The sequence below is a fragment of the Cornus florida genome, unplaced genomic scaffold, assembly GCF_030987335.1.
Source record: "Cornus florida cultivar Cherokee Brave unplaced genomic scaffold, ASM3098733v1 CherokeeBrave_3.0.0_Hap2_Chr10, whole genome shotgun sequence".
NCBI classification, from domain to species: Eukaryota; Viridiplantae; Streptophyta; class Magnoliopsida; order Cornales; family Cornaceae; genus Cornus; species Cornus florida.
This window is the reverse complement of record NW_026775580.1, coordinates 95,245,225-95,267,319: the sequence shown is the minus strand read 5'-3', so window position 1 is coordinate 95,267,319 and position 22,095 is coordinate 95,245,225. Positions and strand designations below refer to the sequence as shown.

At 39.0% G+C, this 22,095-nt stretch overlaps 1 protein-coding gene across 1 annotated transcript in view; it reads right to left on the bottom strand.

The window, feature by feature from the left end:
• Positions 1–859: 859 nt before the first annotated feature.
• Positions 860–22,095, bottom strand: part of LOC132276055 (uncharacterized) — a 76,994-nt gene continuing 55,758 nt past the window's right edge. Inside the window, exons 3-5 of the mRNA XM_059777305.1 lie at positions 2,172–2,302; positions 1,488–2,092; positions 860–1,371 (exon numbers count right to left, since the gene is read on the bottom strand). Coding sequence (XP_059633288.1) covers positions 1,086–1,371; positions 1,488–2,092; positions 2,172–2,302 — 1,022 coding nt within the window. The 3' untranslated portion in view covers positions 860–1,085. The remainder of the gene's footprint in view (positions 1,372–1,487; positions 2,093–2,171; positions 2,303–22,095) is intronic.

Genomic DNA, 22,095 nt, shown 5'->3' with positions numbered 1-22,095 from the left:
CCGTCGCCATGTCGAGATCAATCTCAACGTAACCCCAAACCTCGGCGCCGCCTTCGTTGCAGACCTAGTCACCCAACCATCCTCGCCGCCGTGGTCTCATCTATTGTAATGTGCAGGTGTGTGCATATGGTCGATAGCGATGGAGAGGAGAGAGGAATAGCGGAAAAAAGGGCAAAATAAAATGGAAATTTAATGGGTAAATATTAGTGGGGAAAATGGTATTTTTATTTTGAGGAGACGTTTTTGTAAAAAAAATGACAAACTTTATACCAAAACTCGGAAAGGTCATCCTTGTTAGTAATATATATATATATATATTAAAAAGAATATTAAAGTTATAAAAATGTGAGCACTTAATTAGCACAATCCTTCTTCTCAACAGATGTCGCTCTCACGCTCTGAGCACACTTCGAATGCACTCCTGCTCTGCGCACTCTCTTACTCAAATTCTCACTATTTATAACATAATTTTACCGCTCTCACTCTCCCGTTCTCAAATTCGCTTCCGCTTTATGTGACTTAAAGTGTAACACTCACAAAAGTATAAACTGACAAATAAATAACAAAAATTGATGTAATTTGAAGTTACATGGTACGCCAATATATGGAGCCCTTGCAAAAAGATAATTTTGTGACGACCCAGTTGCTTTAATAAGTAATGAACTTAATGCTAAAATCAAATATAGAACGGGCACACACACTGGAGTAGAACAATCACCGCAAGGGCATTCTCATTGTGAGGCTCTTGGGATTCTCTTTGCTAGTATAATAATCCACCAGATAACAAACGGCCGAAAATATATTCAGCCAACAATTCTTTCGTCTCCTAGTGAACTTTCTAGAATAAAGATAAAAGAAATTTGTAGAAGTAAAAAAAAGGCTTACATAGAAATAGGAGCATAAATAAGTGTGATTGTCATGATTTAGAGTCTACAATATATAGAAAACACAAACTAGGATTATTTTGATACAGATGAAATAGAGCCCATCTCAATTTTCCTATATTTTTATTTTCGTTTTTAGTGCCAGGGGAACAACACAATATCAAGCTAATAACTTTTTCTTTTTAGGAATTTAAAATACATTTATATATGATGATAGTCACTGAAGAAATACGGTTCGGGTTCGTCATCCGACGATTCGTCCGATGACGAATCGTCAATTTCCATACTTTCTTTCAGGAAGATCCCATGTCGTGGAATTCTCAATCGATCACACCTGACTAGTGTCTTAAAACCTTTGTCTCCTATCGGAAAACTCTGTCCCACGGTCAAATGCGAAGCTATATACGCAACTCTATTAGCCACAGCATTTCCATGTGAAAACCATATGTCACATCCCTCAAATTTTACCAACATATCCAAAGTTTTGCTGCATAACAATAGTTTTTATATCAATATAACTGAATACTGAAATATAAATTTAAAGCATAAACTCAAACTACATAAAAATAAAGCATAAACTCAAACTTTATAAAAAAAGCTTACTCGTAAAGTTCTGAACATTCCAGTGAACATTCCAGTGGTTTAGGCTTATCACAGTTTAGCACGTTGAAAATTCTTTTATGGTCAATCTCCAATACTATTTTCTTTGCTCCCGATCTTCTTTGGAGAGTTTTATCTAAACCATAATGCACTCCAAGTAAGAGAACTTCCTCTCTAGATGTCGCATCAGGAAGTGGCTTATGGAAAATTTTCACAATCCTTCCCCTAAAATCTCTCCATACTACTCCACAAGAAGCTTCTTTGGTCCCACCAAGATTTTCCTTAAAAAACCCATAAACATTTAATTTGTACCATCCCATGAGTGGTGGACGCCAAACACAGTTGCCTATATCCTTTCTTAGTAGAGTCATCCGCAAACTCTCCAAAACATACATTTGCTGCTTAAACATGTAATTATAAATCCTTTTGTCATACATTCTAGGAATCCAGGACACCCACTTCATGAAGTCTTCTATCGACATATATCTCGACTTGGAAACCCCAGCCACATGCCAATCAATGTTACCTTTTTTGTACAACCCATAATTTTCTAATTTTATGTGGTGCTTCTTTTCAAAAAATCTATGTTGGTATCTACTAATTTCCTCCTGTTTAAACAACATAATTGTTAAAAAAATTATCTGAATTATAAAAAAATTTAAAATGATATATATACATTGAACTTACGACAAAACTGAGGGAGTATTGAAACTTTCCTTCCTTTTTGATAAGAGATACTACGCTTTCGATTAAATTGTCGATGTTTGCAAACTTTCCTTTCTTGATGTAAACGGCACGCGCCATCCGATGAAGGATTCCTAAGGAGGCATAATATAAAAACATCATTAAAGGCAAAAATATAGCAACAAATAACAACGAATAGATAAACATTCAATTCCCTAGAAGAAGGAAGCCACATATGTCACGAGCTTAGAGTTCCTCCACTACTCTAGCCAAACCCGTGTGGCACCAAGATGTTGCATCTCCTCGCAACAGTCAGCCTAACTCCCGTGCTCACTCATCAAGGCCACACACTTCCATTCGTGCGCTTACTAGTGTTGTAGTGACTCTCGTCTTCTCACTTGGCTTGCAGACTCACACTCTTCCGCACTTTGATTGGCAATAGAAAATAACACTTCTACTGCTACAAAGAATGCTTTATATAAGGCTAGTTCTCAACTCACACTCTTAAGACTTGTTGGTTACTGTTGAAGGATTTATATATTTAAGTTACCCCCTCTCTAACAGCTTAAGCTTTTAAGAGTAAATGGAAAGTTAACATGGTATCAGAGCGAAAATCGATTCCTCTTTAATTTTTTTTTTTAGTCTTATTCCGACTCCGATTTTGATTCCATCTCAGCTTTCTCTCAATCTCTTCTCGGCGATCTTTCCTCGGTGATCTCAGTTCTCGTCTCAGCAATCTCTCTCGAATCTCTCCTCTCTCCTCGATAATTTTTCTCGGGTTAATCTCGGCTAGATCTTGGTTCTCTTATCTCGGCTCCCTCTCGCTACTATATCTCATTTGTTCGGCAGGCTCTTGTGATGGATACTAAGGAATCCCATCTCCTTGGTCAATCACCAGCACAAAACTGCTAAAGCGTGAGCGTGCAAATCAACCCTCCTCCACCTCTACTATCGTTACTTCAAGTAATATGTGTCTCCATGCTTCATCTTCTACACCTTGGATCATTGATTTAAGGGGCATCCGATCACATGATAGGTAATCCATCTCTTCTTTATGATATTTCTCATGTTTTCTCACCATCGGTTGTTACTATAGCGAATGGTGCCAAATCACGGAATTGGTACCTTCTGCACTTCGGGTCTCACTTTTTCATCAGTTTTATATATCCCTCAAATTTCATTCAATTTATTGTCAGTTCACAAAATCATATTAGATTTAAATTGCTCAGTTACTTTTTCTCATTCCTGTTGTGTCTTTCAGTATCTCAAGACGAAGAAGACGATTGGTGGGGGTTTGAAAATGATGGTCTTTACTACTTCCAACCAACTACTGCTCCGACAGCTTTACATTCCACCTCCTCTTCAGCTTACCAGTGGCATTGCTGCCTTGGACATCCCTCTTCAAATAGTCTTTGAGCCTTGGTCCCTTCTTTAGTTGATTGTTCTAAGTTTAATTGTAGTACTTGCAAACTTAGTAAACATCGTCGAGCTACTTTTAAGTCTCGTTTTGATAAAAGTTTAAAACCTTTTGAGTTAGTACATTCAGATGTTTGGGGACCAGCTCGTACTACTGGTTTAATTAGTGCTCGTTATTTTGTGTCATTTATTGATGATTATTCACGTTTAACTTGGGATTATATTCTTTCTTTCTTTTAAGTAACTTGGGGTTATATTCTTAAAGATAGATTTTAAGTATTCTCTGTTTTTCAATCCTTTTATGTTGAAATTCAAAATCAGACTTGTTTTTAGAACTGACAATGCCCTTGAATATAAACTTAATGTTTTTCAAAATTTTCTTGAGTTGAGGGGCATTATCCATCAAACATCTTTTGTTGATACCCCTCAACAAAATGGAGTTCCTAAACGGAAGAATGACCCACTCCTAGCTATCGCTCGTGCCTTAATAATTCAACTGCATGTTCCAAAACATTTTTGGGCAGATGCAGTTCTGGTTGCTGGTTGCTGCTTATCTTTTAAACTGCATGCCTTCTAGGGTCTTTTAAGGAAAATCACTCTTCCAAATGATATTCTTTTTGACAAAAATCATTTTTCCATTCCTCCAAAGGTGTTTTGGTGTGTCTGTTTTGTTCATAATCTAAGCACGGGACGAGACAAACTTGATGTAATATTTCTTATTTTTATTTTTCTGCTGGGCCCCACTTGGACTTGGTCATTATAATGACCAATGGTCATTTTGCAGACCATTTCCCTTCTCTCTCTCTCTCTCTCTCTCTCTCCAGTTTCTTTTCTCTCCCTCTGTAATTTCTTTTTTTCTTTTTCTTTTCACCATTCAAAGCTTGATTTCCTCCACAACAATTGGAATTTGATAGCACTTCCTTCGGCAAAGTTGTAGAGCTCGTCGAGGCCGTCGATTTGATTGGAGCTAAGCACCATTTGGCCAAGCTTTGGGATTTCAAAATTAGGGTTTGAATTTGGAGATTTTGGGGCTTTTCTATACAATTAAGAGGTAGTGTTCTAATCCACTCAATCTTTGATTTTTGTGACTTATCCTCTTATATTTGATGTATAACATGCTAAAATTGGGGTAGCTCTTTGAGTAATTGCTATAGTGTTGTATATAAATGTTGTGTGTCCATATGAGCTTGCATGTAAAAGTGATTTTTGAGTTTATGGTTGTTAAATTTTAATTGAGAATCATGCTTAAATGGTTGTGTTTTTAATTTCACACGTTGAGTTGCTGAAATTTTGGGTGTTAGTAAGCCTGTTATATTCTATTAGAATTTCCTTGTCAAGCATGCTATATTATAAGAATGAATTTTATGAGATTACGGCAATTTGAGAAGCATGAAGCATTTATGCATTCATTGGGAAAGAAAAATGGGGCAAAAAAAAAAAAAAAAAAAAAAAAGTGTTTTAAAAGCAAAGGAAATTGATTTGGGGAAAAATGTTCTTATTTGAAAAGCGTCGTGAAAATCGGATGCCTAAGAGGTGCCTAGTGGTCTGTGGTGGTAATGTGATCTAAAGGGAAATAGAGAGAGACTCTAGTGTGGTTGAGCTATCTAGGCCTAGACGACGCCATGGAATTGCCATGTGGTCGGAGAAAGCTAGCCAATCCTTCCCCGTGGCGCCATAGAGGTGCTATCGGTCGAGTCGAATTAATGGTTTGGAACGGTGAAAAGGAATTGTTTTGGAAAATGGGGAGCGACATGTCATTGCATTGCATTGGCATATATTGTATGCATATGGTTTGATGACCTGTTTTTATGGTTTTTGATGATATTGTTGGCGTTGTGTTTTTCTCCCAATTGATATAATTCCGTTTACTTTTACCCTATGCTTTGCGTTGATTCACGGGGTCGTAAGAAATGTGTCGTAGACACTTCCTACTGAGCTTTATGCTCAACCCATTATTTTAATATTTTTCAGGTCATGTGAAGAAAGTGGCGAACAACGTTTCTCCATAGGTTTGAATGGGTTAGTGGACTGTTTTATCATCTTTCATAATTGTGAGCTCATTTGTTTTGTATAAGCCTTGGGATGGCACGTACATTATGTATCGACCTTTGAACTTACTATAGTGCCCTTAGACGACCTCGGGTTCGGGTAAGGATCCGGTTAGCGATTCGGACCCTCGGGTTCGGGTCGTTACACTTGATCCTCATTTCACAAATGTATTTTCTTAGGTTATTCTTGTACTCAAAACGGATATAAATGTTATAGTCCAACTCTTCGTAAACAATTTGTGTGTGCAGATGTAACTTTCTTTGAGGATGTTCCTTATTGTCTGGAGAACTCTGTTCTTCCAACTCCAGTTTTTGATTCTGACATCCCACCAACTCTTCGTGTCTATGCTTGTTGCTGGAAAATAGTAGCCTTGCCACTTCCACTAGTTGCTTCAACGCTTGGAGATTCTTCCATCTCTTCGGACTCTAATGTTGATCAACCTATTGCTGTTCGGAAAGGTAAACGATCTTGTACCAATCATCCTATCTCTAATTTTGTATCGTATAATAAATTGTCCTCCTTTCAAGCTTTTTCTTTGTCATTATCCTCTATTGCTCTTCTTAAGTTCTAAAGGGAGGCACTTTCTCATCCAGGGAGGAGAAAAGCTATGGAAGAAGAAATAAACGCTTTAAAATTGAATCATACTTGGGACCTTGTTCCTAAGCCTGCGGATACTCAGGTTGTTGGTTGTCGTTGGGTTTTTACTATTAAACAGAAGCCTAAGCCTGCTGATACTCAGGTTATTGGTTGTCATTGGGTTTTTACTTTTAAACAGAAGCTTAATGGTACTATTGACCGTCTCAAAGCTCGACTTGTTACTAAAGGCTACATCCAGACTTATGGCCTTGATTATACTGAGACGTTCTCTCCTGTGGCCAAACTGAATTCTGTTTGTGTGATAATCTCTCTTACATCTAATCTAGACCGGCCACTTCATCAACTTGATGTTAAAAATGCCTTTCTGTATGCTGACCTTAATGAGATTGTCTATATCTCAACCATTTGGGTTTGAGAATAAGGGGGTTTGCGCGTGTCATCTCAAGAAGTCTATCTATGGCATTAAACATTCCCCTCGTGCATGGTTTGATAAGTTCAGTAAAGCAGTGGTGGCTCATGGTATGACCAGAAACCAAGCTAACCACTCTCTCTTTTTTAAGAAAACGAAACTTGGTATTGTGATTTTTGTGGTGTATGTAGATGATATTGTTATCACCGGTAGTGATAAAGATGGGATACAAGTTCTAATCCATCACTTGAGTTCTAGCTTCCTTATTAAGGATTTGGGTAAATTTTGGTATTTTTTTAGGAATTGAGGTGGCTCGGTTGAAGCAAGGCATAAGTCTAAGGCTGAAACTCGGGTTGGGCCAGCCCGAATTTACCCGAGCCCAGCCCAAAATTTTTAGGGCTTGGGCAGTGTTTTTCTGTTCTAGGTCTGGGCTTGGGCTAGATATTATAAGCCCGAATTAAATTCGGGTTGGGCTTGGGTTGATATTATATAAAGCCAAAAGCCCAGCCCGAGCCCGGAAAGGGTATATTTATTTTAAAACTATGTTATTTCACAAGTGTATAATAGCTTAGGTGGTAATGTGTTTGGGATTTTTCTTGGAGGAATGTTGTTTGAATCCTGAATACAGAGGCGCGGGCTTGGGCAGGAGAAGTTAATTATGGGCTGGGCTTGGGTGGCTGGGATTGGGCTTTAGGCGGGCTCGGGCTGGGCTTGGGCAAAAGATTTTGTACATGGGCTGAGCCCGAATTAAGTCTCCAGCCTGTCCAACCCGCCCGAGTTGCAACCCTACATTAGTCTTTCTCAGCGAAAGTATACTTTTGATCTCTTGCAGCATACTGGATATCATGGTTCGAAACTTGTAGCTACACCCATGGAGACTAATGTAAAACTTAAGGTGGATGATGGTGACCCACTTAATGATCCAGACATCTCCTATGCAGTCAGTGTTGCGAGCCAGTTCACGACCAGTCCTCAGGTACCTCACATAGAGGCAGTTTTATGCATCTTGAAGTATCTCAAGGGTGCTCTGGGACGTGGTCTGTATTATCGATCTTCTGGACATCTTTAGATTGAGGGATATACAGATGCAGATTGGGCCAGTACTCCTTCTGATCGACGGTCCACCACGGGTAACTGCAACTTCATAGGAGGAAATCTAGTAACTTGGAGGAGAAAGAAACAATCAGTTGTGGCTCGTTCTAGTGTTGAAGCAGAGTATTGTGACATGGCACACACTGCCTGTGAACTTACTTGGTTGAAAATTCATTTACTAGAACTTGGGATTTCAGTCTAGTACCGAATTCCTCTCCATTGTGACAATCAGGCAGCTATTCATATTGCTAGCAATCCAGTCTACCATGAGAGGACTAAACACATTGAAGGAGATTGCCATTTCATTCGATCTAAACTATGATTAGAAGTAATGTAAACCCTTTCATTGGCAGATGATGTAATGTTACTTATAAAGACTTACCATTAGCACTTCAAGATATCTTCAATGTTGGAGAATATTATTATAGAAACTCTTACTTAAAGTTACTCCTTGATAGAATATTGTTACGAGACTTGTTGACATATTTGTATTTGACTTTCTGTGAAATTCCTTTATTATAAAATACTTGTAAAGCAAGAATACTTGTAGAGCAAATATTTTTTATTCTCTAGTTACAAGTCTTTCTCATTCCATCCTATAAATAGAGGTGATCAGCGTATACAAAAATCAAGATAGTATAATATACATATATGTAACCCTTTAGGCTTTGCGTGTCGTGGATGCAAGTTGGCTGAACCACAGATATCTTTGTGTTTTTCATTTTCTATATATCTCTACAATTTTAACATGGCATCAGAGCAGTTTTATCATACCTTAATCTATACATTACTCATCTCAGATCTTTTTGGATCTTCCTCGTCTTGAATCTCCAAATAAACTCGTCTCAGACTCTTGACAACTTATATTTAGTTTCAAGTTGGACACTTTGTGTACCGTGGATGCAAGCCCTAGTGGCTAAACCACATATATCTATGTGGTGTTCATTTTTTTTTTTTTTTTTTGCCTCTCTTCAATTTTAACATTCAACAATAAAGACTTACATATTTTATTCATCAGAGCGGGAGTGGGGAAGGATAATCATCCACCTATCAACAACATGATTTTGTGTGAGTGACAAATCGGTATGAAGACAAGAAACTTTTTGGAGGTAGCAAGACTACCACACATTCTAACCGCTTATGAGGTTTCGAGGCTGTAGTCGTCGGACTGAGGGCACATGTTCAAAGTGGTTGATGGGGGTGCCAAGAGAAGGAAAAGACTTTGCATCGAGCCTTGTGAGTTGTTTCGACGAAGAAGTGTCAAACCTCTAGATAAGACAAATAAGTTGAGTGGGTTGTGAAGGCATGGAAGGTGACAAGTGGGGTGGGTGACTCCATTGCTGGACTCAATACTTCTTTTCAGGCTACCTTCCTACAATAATGCAAGGAGGGTTTTGAAAGATAGAAAACCTATGCGGAGAGAGGCCTTTTTAAATACAGAGTGGGATGCTATGGCATTTTGAGGAAGAGAAAGAAATGACAAATTCTATTGCATGGTGTGCAACTCCATCTATGGTGCAATCCACAATTCGTGGCAACTGGGGAATTCTATGGTGATTTTACAGGCGTAAAAGCTAATGAAATGGTAAACAGGAAAAAATAATCATTTTAGGTACGGACGGAGGGGAAATACCAGCTTTTGCGGCGGTAGGGGATGGGAAGGTGAGTTATTGGGCAGTTATGTGGAAGAACCATGTCAAAACTCAGACGGTAGCATCACTTAGAGATCAAGAAGAGTAGTTCTTAACTCAAGAGAAGGATTGGTGGTGAGAGAAGAACGAAGCACAATATGCGATGTAAGTATGTCAGAAAGTGACATCTGAGAAGTAGATGAAAAACAGACAGGAAATGTAGGGGGACAAGGGTCTTTGCAATCACATCGAGCACATAAATAAAAAACGAACAAATGGGCACACGACGAGGGTCTTCTTAACAACCAAAAAGGGGTGGGGAGAAAGCTCTGTTACGATATGGAAATTAAAAAACCCTAATTTTAATTTCAAAAACATGTGCCACAAACATCAAAGTGGGAATATTGATCTAAATCTGAACTACAAACACTCTGTCTTGGTTTTTTAATTTAAAAAACATGGGCCAAAACCTCTAAGCAAGAATGAACATATTATTACTAATCCAACCAAAAATACAAACAATAAGTAGAAGTGGCAATTATTGGCACGACACGCTAATATAACTCGAACACGATGCGAAATAAGTGGGTTTGACTTTGACATAATCATGTTTGGGTCACAATCAGACCTGAATCATTGTTGTTAAAGGCAAGCCTAGCTCCAAAAAAGCCCCAAGCCCGACAAGGCTCAGCTGCTTGCGCTTTTTTGTAGGTTCACACTTTTTAGTATGTTTGAAGCTAAAAAAAAATGTGCCTTTTATTTTTTTAATGATTTATTCATATTATTTTTCTTTTATAAGTAAAGGCGTTCAGAAGGGGAACGCGTCCCAATTACAAAAGTGGAACCGGGACTAAGGTCCCAAAGAATCCAAGAAAGTAATTAAATCATTATAAGAAGAACAAAAGCTCCCCTTCGCATAATTGAAAAGAGAACGAAGAATGTAAAGTTTGACCATTGCTGTAGGGGACTCTTTCCCTTCGAACATTCTGCTATTTCTCTCCTTCCAAATGTACCACCATACACAATGTGGTACAATTCTCCAGAAATCGCGAACATCTCTTCTCACTCGACATCCTCTCCAAACATGAATTAAATCCTTAGTAGATCGTGGCATAACCCAACACATGCCAAACAACCCAACAATAAGATTCCAACAGTCGTTCGCCACAAGGCAATACAAAAGGAGGTGATCAACGGACTCCTCATCATCCTTGCATCTACACCGATTAACAATACAATTGCCCCCTTTTCTCAAGTTATCAATTGTCAGAATCTTTCCCCACACAGCAGTCCAGACAAAGAAAGCTACCCTAGTTGGAGCCATAGACCGCCAAATAGTTTTCCACAGGAAGTCTCGATTAACAAAATTAAACAAACATAAAAACAAGGATCTAACTTCAAAACGACTATGGGAAGGAGCCCAAATCAAAACGTCATTATCTCTGCCAACGCCCTCCTGCCGATACAGAAGATCTAGAAAAACACATACCTCGTCCATCTCCCAATCTTGAAAAGCGCGCCGAAAATGCACATCCCACGTAATCCCGCTGCTAACAAGCCGATAACAGTCAACTACGTAGGCGTGTTTATCAACAATAATACTGAATAATCTAGGAAATGTACGAGAAAGTGGTTGATCTCCACACCAAAGATCTTCCCAAAACCGAATGTGACGACCATCACGGAGTTTGAATCTAATATGAGAAGAAAAAGCATCCCATCCCTTCCAAATAGCCTTCTACATCCCTACTTCTCCCACCAGGGTAACCGGACGTGTAGACCAACCCCCAGCCTCTTCCCCAAACCGACAAGAGACTAACCTGCGCCATGGACGATGTCTTTCCCTCCCATATCTCCATAACCATTGACCCAGAAGAGCTTGATTGAAAGGAACTAAACGTCTTATTCCAAGTCCACCCAATTTCACATGACTACTAAATTAGAATGTTTTGTATCATATCATGATCATATTTTTCAACATTATGAAATATTTGACAAATTCGAGACTTTATAGTTCACTACTTACATTAGTTGCATTTAGTGCTTGATTGAATATTCATGAAAATATATGTTTAGGGTTTGGCATAATTAAAATCATAATTATTCCAGATTTATAATCACATTTAATTGGCAAATACATATGAATTGAAATTATTTATGAGAATTAATTAACCTAATCCTCTTAGTTGATATATCAAAATCCTTATTTTTAAACAATTTTTTATTATTTGTGCGCATATCTCAATTTATTCTTATTTTACATTGATTTTATTGAATTCATATGCAAAATAGAAAAGATATATGTATGATGATTTAACTAATTTATCAAGTTGATATATTGAATATATTTCGTATTTTAATATTCACAAGTATGTGTTGAATATTTTAATTATTCTTTATACACTTACAGGTAATATATATGGCAATCACATACCGCACATTATGTTTCACCTTGTGCATAGCCTCCAAAAGACCTTTGGAGCCTTAGTACGCATTGAGTCTTTAACAACTATGACCCGAATTGACACGTGTCGTGTTCATGTTTGACATGCCAATCCATTTATAACGCAATTAACTTGTTTAATTAAACGTGTTAGATAAATGTGTCGTGTTCATGTTAGAAATGACCTATTTAGCTTAATGTGTCTTGTTCGTGTTACAAATGACAGGTTTAATCAAATGACTCGTGTTTGTGTTAGAAATGACCCGAACATGGGTTTGTGTCGTACTATCAGAATTTGTTCACAGAATATGGCTACTTGGAGGCCTTTGTTGGATGGCCTTGAATTTATAGAAATTTCATGAGAGGAGAGAGATTGGCTGGAAAGTTCGTTTGGGGAGGCTGAAGTTCTGGGAGCTCTGAGGAGTTGTGATAGGTTTAAAGCGCCAGGTCCTGATGGGTTTACTATTCTTTCTTCCAACAAAATTGGGAGGTGGTAAAGACGGAGGTGATGGGAGCCATTGATGCTTTCTTTGTGAATGGCGCTTTTGAGAATAGTTTTAATACATCTATAATCACCCTTATTCCTAAAAAAGGTGGTGCTACTGAGGCCAAGGACTTCAGACCAATTAATTGGTGGGTTTTGTGTATAAGATTATTGCGAAAATTCTGGCTTTTCGGTTGAGAAAATTCTTGGATGGAGTTATTTCTGAGTCTTAAACTGTCTTCATTGGTGGGCGTCAAATTCTAGACCCGGGTCTTAATTGCCAGTGAATGTATTGAGGCTAGGCATAGGTGTGGTGACCCGGGGATTGCCTGTAAATTGGACATTGAAAAAGCCTACGACCAAGTTAACTGGGATTTTTTTATGTATTTGATGGAGCGAATGGGGTTTGGAGTAAAATGGAGAGGATGGATTCATTACTGTATTTCGACTCCAGGATTCTCTGTTTTAGAGAGTGGAGCACCAGAAGTTCTTTGCAAGCTCTAGAGGATTACGCCAGGTGATCCTCTCTCTCCATTCTTATTCATTATTGTAATGGAAGCCTTTAGCAAGCTGATGAGAAGGGTGGATCAGCAAGGATTCATATAAGGTCTTTCGGTGGGACGCACTCCAAATCAGATTGTTACCTCACTTGTTGTTTGCTGACGATACTATAGTTTTTGGTGATCCTAGAGTGGCTCAGGTGAGACATTTGAGGTGTGTTCTAGCCTGTTTTCAAGTTGTTTCTGGGCTGAAGATCAATATTGGAAAAAGTGAGATTGTTCCAGTGGGGGAGGTACATTATATTCATGAGTTAACAGATATCTTGGGGTGTGGTGTTTTCATTTCGGTTACAATATTTGGGGATGCTGTTAGGATCTTCAACTAGAAGGATTGCTGTTTGGGATCCAATTGTTGAGCATTTTCAGAGGAGACTTTCGGGGTGGAAGAAACAATACTTGTCGAAAGGGGAAAGGTAACCCTTATGAAAAGCACACTTTCCAACCTTCCTACCTATTATATGTCACTTTTCCAGATTCCCATGACAGTAGCCAATAGATTGGATCAAATTCAGCGGAATTTTTTGTGGGGAGGGATCAGGGAAGAGTTCAAGTACCACTTAGTCAATTGGGAAAAAGTTTGAACACCTATTAAAAAAGGAGGCTTGGGGATACGTATGTTGGAGCTATTTAATAAAGCCGTACTGGGTAAATGGCTTTGGAGATTTGGGAAAGAGGTATGTTCTTTGGAGGCATGTTATTGAATGTCGTCATTGGGAAAACAATGGAGGCTGGAATTCTAGAGATGTGGCATTGCCAATGGTAATGGGTTCCTGAAAAAGTATTTGGAAAGGTTGGGATGAGTTCTCCAAATGGATCCGGTTAAAAGTTCGAAGTGGAAATCAAGTTAGTTTTTGGAAGGATTTGTGGTGTGGGGATGTTGTTTTGGCTCGTAGGTTTTCTCGTCTTTTCAGGATTTCCGTGAACAAGCATGCTGTGGTCGCAGACTATTATCGGCTTGATAATGGGAGAGCAACTTGGGATGTGAGATTCCGTAGAAATTTCAATGATTGGGAACTATTGGAGCCTTGGAGGTTACAAATTTTATGGGATTGATTTATAGGCAACCAGTGGAGGGTGTGGGATGGGTACATCGACAAGGGTGTTCGAGGTGAGGTTGTTTTATCGAAGCCTTACAGAGTTACTTACCCTTTCTAATCTTAGAAGGAAACGCCAAATTACAGTAAATTGGTGCTGCAACGGGAGAATCTGTTAACCATCTTCTGTTGCACTACCCGGTGGCAACGGATGTTCGGTCCATGTTCTTGGCTGTGTTTGATGTGGATTGAGTTCTCTCTAGGTCCACGGTGGGGATGTTAGAGGCTTGGGGATTCCTTGCAGTCAAAGGATCTCCTATTTCTCTCAAACCACAAGCCCCACCATAAACAAAGAGGAGTTGCATGTATATCTATGGATAAATTGTTGGAATTTGTTGACAGCTAGAAATTGTAGTGGCGAATTAGGTATTTGTTGTTTCCAGGAGCGCTCCCCGTTTGAGCGCCTTTAATGAAAAAATTCTTACTTACAAAAAGTGTTAGAAATGACCCAAATAATATGATATATTAATTAAATGTGTCTTGTCTTATCGTGTAACGCCAGGTCGTGACCCATTTATTAAACGGGTTATGCGTGTTGTGTCGTGTTACGTGTGATGTCATATGTACGTGTGATAATTGTGTCATATTTTTGTCAACATGTATAATAATCAGGTAGTGTTCACATTGAACAGGATATGGGTATCCAAATACGACACACCAACACAAATTGCCACCCTTAACACTAAGTTTGGGCTCAAAAGGGATGGCTTTCGACAAGTACGCTCTGGACAAGCATTTAATCGAAGAGGGATGTTAATCCCAAGATTTCAAGCCATAGGGGACTTGGTAATTTTGATGATAACAATCTATTAATGCAGGAATTTGATAGTCTACTTGAGTGGTGAATGTAAATAAATTCTTTAAAAACTAAGTAATTCAAGAATCAAAAGTCTCCTTGAAGTAACTTCATTTGAAACCTCAACCTTTGACCCAGTGGACTCTATGACCCAATGCAATTCATGCATATCAGTTGAAGGTTTCTAAATACATTGACTTGGGTTTTGAACTAAAAAGACTCATCCTATAAAACCTTAAGTTGATTTGTCACTAAAAGAAGAATGCCTATTTATAGTAGTAATCCCAAGATGATATATCAAGCTACCCGTCAACCATTTCTTTAAAGTTGTCGACCATAATGAAATCCCAGTAGCCTTGACTTTTTGGACTCGAACAGACATGGTCGACTAGCCTCCGGACCACTTCTACTGGTTTAAAAGTCTAAAGACTAGCTCATGTCTCAAATGACTATATTATTAAGAGCTATAAATACCCGTACATTTAAGGGTAAGAAAGCAAGAGAGACCTACCTCATTTTATTTTTATTTTTTGATAAGTAAAAGAGAGACCAACCTTTGAGCATATATTTCAATATCTCTTGTAGGCACGATATACCATGAAGCTTAGATATGAATATCATTTGGTAGAATCTCTCTTGTAGATAAGATTGAACCCCACCATTGAGCCTGATCTTGCATATCATTTATTGTGTTTCATTTTGCAAGCCTAGAGTTGAGCTTTCTCTTGGATACTTCAAATATAACTCTAGGATTTGAGCCTGTACTGAAAAATCAGTCCATTGAGGGGCACCACTGATGTTCTGTAATGTTATATCTATCTTTGAAAGATAAAAAAAGGTTGGTGTAAATTTCTTTTAGTCTTGGTGGGTTTGCTCACTTAGCAAGGGCTGCTCACGAAGCATTGTAAACATTATCTTCCACCCATAAATAAATAGTCTGAAGGTTTGCTCTCCACCAGTGAGGGAGAGTGGGGTTCTCTCTTAGCCCACAAAAGAGAATGTTTACTCTTGAGCCCAAAAAGAAGCATGTAATGGTTTCTTTTCCACCCGTGAAGGAGAAGTGAGATAATGGAATCCAGATATCTTGAGAAAAGGTTTTAGCACCGGACTCAAGATAAGTTCTTGAGGCATATAGATGCATGTAGGGTTGCCAAACCACGTAAACCTCGGTGTCTTTGAGCTTGCATTTCTCTACCCTCAACTCTCTTTACTTTTGTTACTTAATCTTCTACTTCCATTTTCATTTGTTGAACCTTTACTTGCCTTTCAAGTGTCTTATTTCTTGTTGTTAAAGAGAAGGATGGTATGCATGATTGGATAGAGTGGATTGTGTTGAAGTAATTGCACTTTTATTTACTTCTTCATTTGTTAAAATCTAGTTGCACACCAAGAGTTTGATAAAATGTATAATCAATTTAATCTTTCATTATATCCCTTTTGGATACTGCATTTACATATGCATTTTAATTAGTTAAATCTATTTGTTCCTATATCAACTAGAGAGAGAGCTCCGTAATAGAGATACGGTCTGAGTCTACTACTCTGATCAATCACCAGAGTCATCCAATCCGGTGAAATCCTCTATTACTTTTTCTTTGTTTTCCTCTCTTCTCTCATGAGTTCCTTTGCTCTTCTCTGGTTCTTTTGATTCTTTTTTCCATGTTCTCATTTGGCTGCTTTCATAAGAGCCCTCGATGGCCAGAAGTAGTTGTTTTTGGAGGTCGCAAGCCTCCCTCGCCATGATCTACAAGGAGATGTGGAGTGTGTATCTTCAATCGGAGGGCATATTTTTAGGGTGGACAATCATAGCACTTCCCTCGCAAATTGATGCTCAAGTCTTGCCTTGTTGGGAGATTTGATAGTAATGTGGGGTCCTTGGAGGAGATCAAAGAGTGGGCTACGAAGACATGGAGGATCTGGTGTGGGGTTAGGGTTTCTTCTCTAGTTGACGGTCTTCTGCTGTTCTGACGCCCGTCGATTAAGGAGGCACACAAGGTGCTAAATAGGGGAAAGAAACATGGGGCGACGTGCATCTATTCATCGACCTATGGTGTTACAGGGTTGGGTGCTTTGGGTTGAGAAAGAAGACTAATCACAGGCGAGTCATCGTGTACAGTCTTCCTCTGCAAGCCAACTATGATGTCGGATGCTGTTTATTGCAATTAGGGATTTATGTGGAGGATTTTGGGATGTTGAGGCTTATGAAATAAGCGACACAAAGAGGATTGTTATATTGTGGTTGAAGGTGGCGAGATCCCAAAGTCCATCATCGTGGAGGACAGGTGGTGGGCCTTCAGAATTTCATTAACTAAAGAAATCGCTCTTTCCCTTGTGCCATTTTCCAAGTCTTGTGCCGGAAGTGAAGGTTTAATGCCACGTGGTGTCAGAAAGAAAAAAGCGACCGTCTCGCAATCATAAGCCACAGGACAATGCAAAAGAAGGTGATCCACATACTCTACATCATTTTTACACATAGATCACCAGTTAACTGTGATTTGTCTTCTCTATCTCAAATTGTACAGAGTCATAATCTTGCCCCAAGTCGCAGTCATAGTTATTAAAAGCCCAAGGCGCACCAAGGCGCTAAAGGTCCCTTGGAGCCTAGGCGCGAGGTGCACGGCGAGGAGCGAGCCTGAGTGATGTGAGGCGCACAAGTAAAATTTTAAAACAATAATTCTTAGCAAAAATAACACAATTAAACAATGAACATCCAATAATCAAAATACTAAATTAGTCTAAATATATCACAATTAAACCAATAAAGCAACTAGAAAAATAGAACAATTAAACTAATAAAGCTATTTATTCATAAGAAAGATTCAAAAAAAGCAAAACATAAACTAATTAACCATATATTATAAATTTATACTTGATGTCTTAAGCAAAAGCTATCATTTGACTCCAAAACAGCAAACATGTTGTTGCATTCCTATCTTAATGGGTTTTGCAGGTGACAATAATTCCAAGCTGGATCCTTTGACATTTTTTTCTATCTATTTAGTATTTACAATGAGAAATAGAATGGAGTCAATGGAGCGATGGACCAAGTTAAATTCAGCAAACAACATTCACACTTTCAGCAAACACCATTCAGAAAGATGCATTTAAAATTTAAATAATCCATGTAGCAAAATTCAGCAGAACACAACCAAAAAAAAAAAAAAAAGAGACAGACAACCTTCAAAGAAGAAGGGGGAAAAAAATGAGAGAGATTATTGGAAGAAAAAGTCAGAGATTGAAAAAAAAAAAAAAAAGAAAATACAGTGGAGTAGATGAAGGGAAAAAAATGAAGGCTAGAGAGAACAAAAACAGAATCTGAAATTTTACTACAATTAAGATGCAACAGACAACAAAAAAATAATAATTTTAAAAAGTCTTATTCTGTTCGGTATTTCTTTATTAAAGGGTGAGGTGGTGTACTGATTCTCCTACGGGTAATATAGCACCGCAAACTATGTTTGCTGAAGACTTTGATGATGAAGAGCATACAGATATTACAGCTATACACCAAGAAGTTGAAAATGATGGGAAAAAATACAACGAGAAAAAAAATACAGGCCACAGAGAAAAAAAAAAAATATATATATATATATATAGCAAGACACGGGAGAGGAGTAGATGAAGAAAAAGAAAGAAGAAAAAAAACAGAGACCCACAAGAACAAAAACAGAGATGGAGAAAAAGATAGAAGAAAAAAAACTAAAAGAGACCCAGAAAAAGAAAGAGCTAGAAAAACACAAAACTAGATATATAGAGGAGGAAGAAAAAAAGAGACCCAGAAGAATAGAAACAGAGACGGAGAAAAAGAAAGAAGAAAAAAAAAAAAACCAGAGACAGAGAAAAAGATAGAAGAAAAAAAATAAAAGAGACCCAGATAAAGAAAGAAGAAAATCAGAGAAATAGAGAAGAAGAAAAAAAGAGACTCAAAAAATAAAAAAAAATAAAAAAAAGGGTGAGATATAGAGATTAGAGCAAATGAAGAGAGAGAGAGAAGAGAACTGGAGAAGGTAAAAAAAAAACAAAAAACAAAACTGACTTGTTAAGTTGATTCGGTGATTCCTGGCCGGATGGAGGCAACCGATAGCCCTCACATCTTCTCTCTCTCTTTCTCTCTCTCTTCTCTTCTCTTTCCCACTCCCTCACGTCTTTATTTCAGCTGCAGCTTTTGCTCTTGACTGATTTGTTTTGTTGACTATTGGGAGACATTGGGTTGCCAAGTCACAAGAAGACAAATTTTCATTTTGTATAAGTTTCCATTTTGTACTTTCAGTTTCCAAAAGCTATAACTATATATATATATAATAATATAAAGTAAAAAAGCAAACACAAAGTAGTAATACATCTGATTACATCAAAGGAAAAACACAAACAAATTATAAAAGGAGCACAGAATATATGAAGCGCGCCTAAGCGCGACTCTTAAAATATCCAAGGCGCAGCCCAGGCGTGCGCCTAGTGAAGGTCGTTGCGCCTGGGCTAGCATGAGGCGCATAAGTTGCGCATAGGCGCGCGCCCAGGCGCGCTTTTAATAACACTGGTCGCAGTCCAATCAAAAAAGGCCACCCTAAGACGAGGAAGGGCCTTCGAACGCCAAACCTTCTTCCACGGGAAATTTGAACCATGAAAACCGGTGAGGCAAAGGAACAAAAAACGAACATCAAACCTCTCTTGAGAAGGCATCCAAACCAAGAAATTAGACCCTCTACCGTCCAAATCATGTCTATACAAAATATCCAACAGGCCAAAGACATCATCAAGTTCCCAATCCTAAAAAGAACGCCAAAAAGGCACATCCCACGTAAGCCTTCCAATATCAAGCCGATAACAGTCCGTTACCATAGCATGTCTATCTGCAGCAATCCTAAAAAGTCTTGGAAACAAACGAGACGTCGGGCAATCACCACACCAATAATCCTCCCAGAACCTAACATCCCTGCCCTCCTAAACTTTGAACCTAATATGCTTAGAAAGCTCGACCCATCCTTTCGAATAAATTTCCACATTCCCACGCCAGTAGCAAATCTAACCGGCCTAAAAGACCACATCCCCCTCTCCCCTTCCCTAAGCGACACGCTATAAGCCCCCTCCATAAACGATGTCTCTCACTCCCAAATCTCCTTAACCACTTCCCAAGGAGCACACTATTAAAGGGATCCTCCTTCTACCAAGACTGCCCATATGAAGAGCCCTACAAACATGTTCCCACCTGACAAGATGATACTTGAACCCCCACCCACCCCATAGAAAATTCCATTAGAGATTCTCGAGCCTTTCAACAATAGTGCACGGTATCTAAAAGAAGGATAAGAAGTATGTTGGGAGACTAGACAAGGTGCTCTTCATAAGAGTGACTTTCTCGCCCTTCAAAATATATTGCTTCTTCCATCCAGCCAATCTATTCTCGAACCGCTGAATCACTGGATCCCAAGCATCCACCCCCTCCTGGCCGAAGCACACAAAGGCAAACCCAAATAAACAATCGGAAAGGAACTCGCCCCACATCCTAGAACTGCGGCAAGTGAAGTCACCTTCTGAACCTCCCCCACAGGACCAAGCACCTCTTTACCTATGTTAACTTTTTTCACTGCCTGAAAACAGATGAGCACACACCTTAAATATCTGAGTTGGGACACGTCCACATCACAGAAAACCAAAGTATCGACCGCAATATAAACAAAAAAGGAGAAAGGGGATCCCCCTGTCTCAAACCTCAAGAGCTACCAAAAAAGCCAGATGGGACCCATTCACAAGTACAAAGAATTTAACAGAAGAAATATAAGTCTCGATCCACTTTCTCCAGCTCTCCCTAAATCCCATCCTCCCCTGCAACAAATATAACAGGAAATTCCAACTAACATGATCATATGCTTTCTCAATATCAAGCTTGCACAGAACTCCTGAAACACGGCTCCTCAACCTAAAATCCACACATTCACTAGCAATGAACGCGTAATCTAGAATCTGCCTGACCCGAAATAAATGCATTTTGAGAGTTTAGCAATAAGCTTATAAATGTAACCCAACAGACTTATTGGTTAACATCGGACACAACTCCTTTCTTAGGAATGAGAGCAATGGAAAGATCCATTTAGCAAATTTTCGAACCTTCCATCAGAATGAAACTCAAAAAAGGTGCCCATCACCCCATGTCTCACCGCCTCCCAACTTTTCAACAAAAATCTCATAGTAAATCCGTACGGACCCCGAGCCTTATCACCGTTGCAGCTCTTCAGCGCCCTCAACACCTCCTCCTCTGAAGAAGGATTTTCCAAGCCATCCCTATCAATCGTAGAAATTGAGTCAAAATGAAAGCCATCAAGACGAGGTCTCCACTATAACAGCTAATAGTAAAGCCTCTGGTAAAAAGAACCAATCCTCCTACGCACCACCTCCTCTGTACACAACTCCACTTTGTCCACTCGAATCCTCCCAATGTGATTGCTTTTGTGGGCATTGTCAAGTCTGTGAAAAAACTTCATATTACATTTTCCTTCCTTGAGTCAAAGCCCAGTTTTAATCAATTAATCACAAGAATCTCAGCTAAAGCCCAGTTTTCTCCTCCACTCCAAGTTCCCAAATACCTCCTTATTCCATCTTTTAAGCTCGGTCTTAAGAAAACGAAGCTTACCAGCCAAAGTGAAGCTCTGAGTACCCACCACCGAGCCTTCCTCCCACCAACCCCGCACTTTTCCTTGAAAATTATCCGCTCTCATCCACATGTTCTCAAATCTAAAAGGAGTACACCGAGGCTCCACAATCCAAGACCAACGGAATATGATTAGAAGTCACCCTAGCCAAAGCAGCCTAAACCACATCCGAGAATGTCTCATCCCACTCACCAAAGATCAAGAATCTATCCAAGGAAGATCAATAAAATGATGTCCATTAATGAACTCCGAAAACTGTAACATAGCCAAAGACCATCTGCCATCTGTAGATCTCTCAGATGGCGATTTAACCTCGTTGAAATCCCCAACTATACACCAAGGAAGACAACATGTCTCTTTCACAACACCGAGTGCTTCCCACATCACAACTACTCTCTCATTATCCTCGATTGGCCCGTAGACACCGGACAATACCCATTTAAAACCATCCTCCTCCATCACAAAGGCACAGGAGATGGAGAATCTCCCTCTCCACACCTCCACCCTAGTCATCCATCTCCTATCCCACATGATAAGAATACCTCTAGAAGCCCCTGAAGAATCCAACACCTCTCATTCAACAAACCTACTGCCCAAAGACTCCTAACAACTATATCCGTCATCAAAGCAATCATCGTTTCTTGCAAGCAAACCACTTGAGCTCCCCATTTTCTTACTGCCAACTCCACAACCTTCTTGTCCGGGCGAT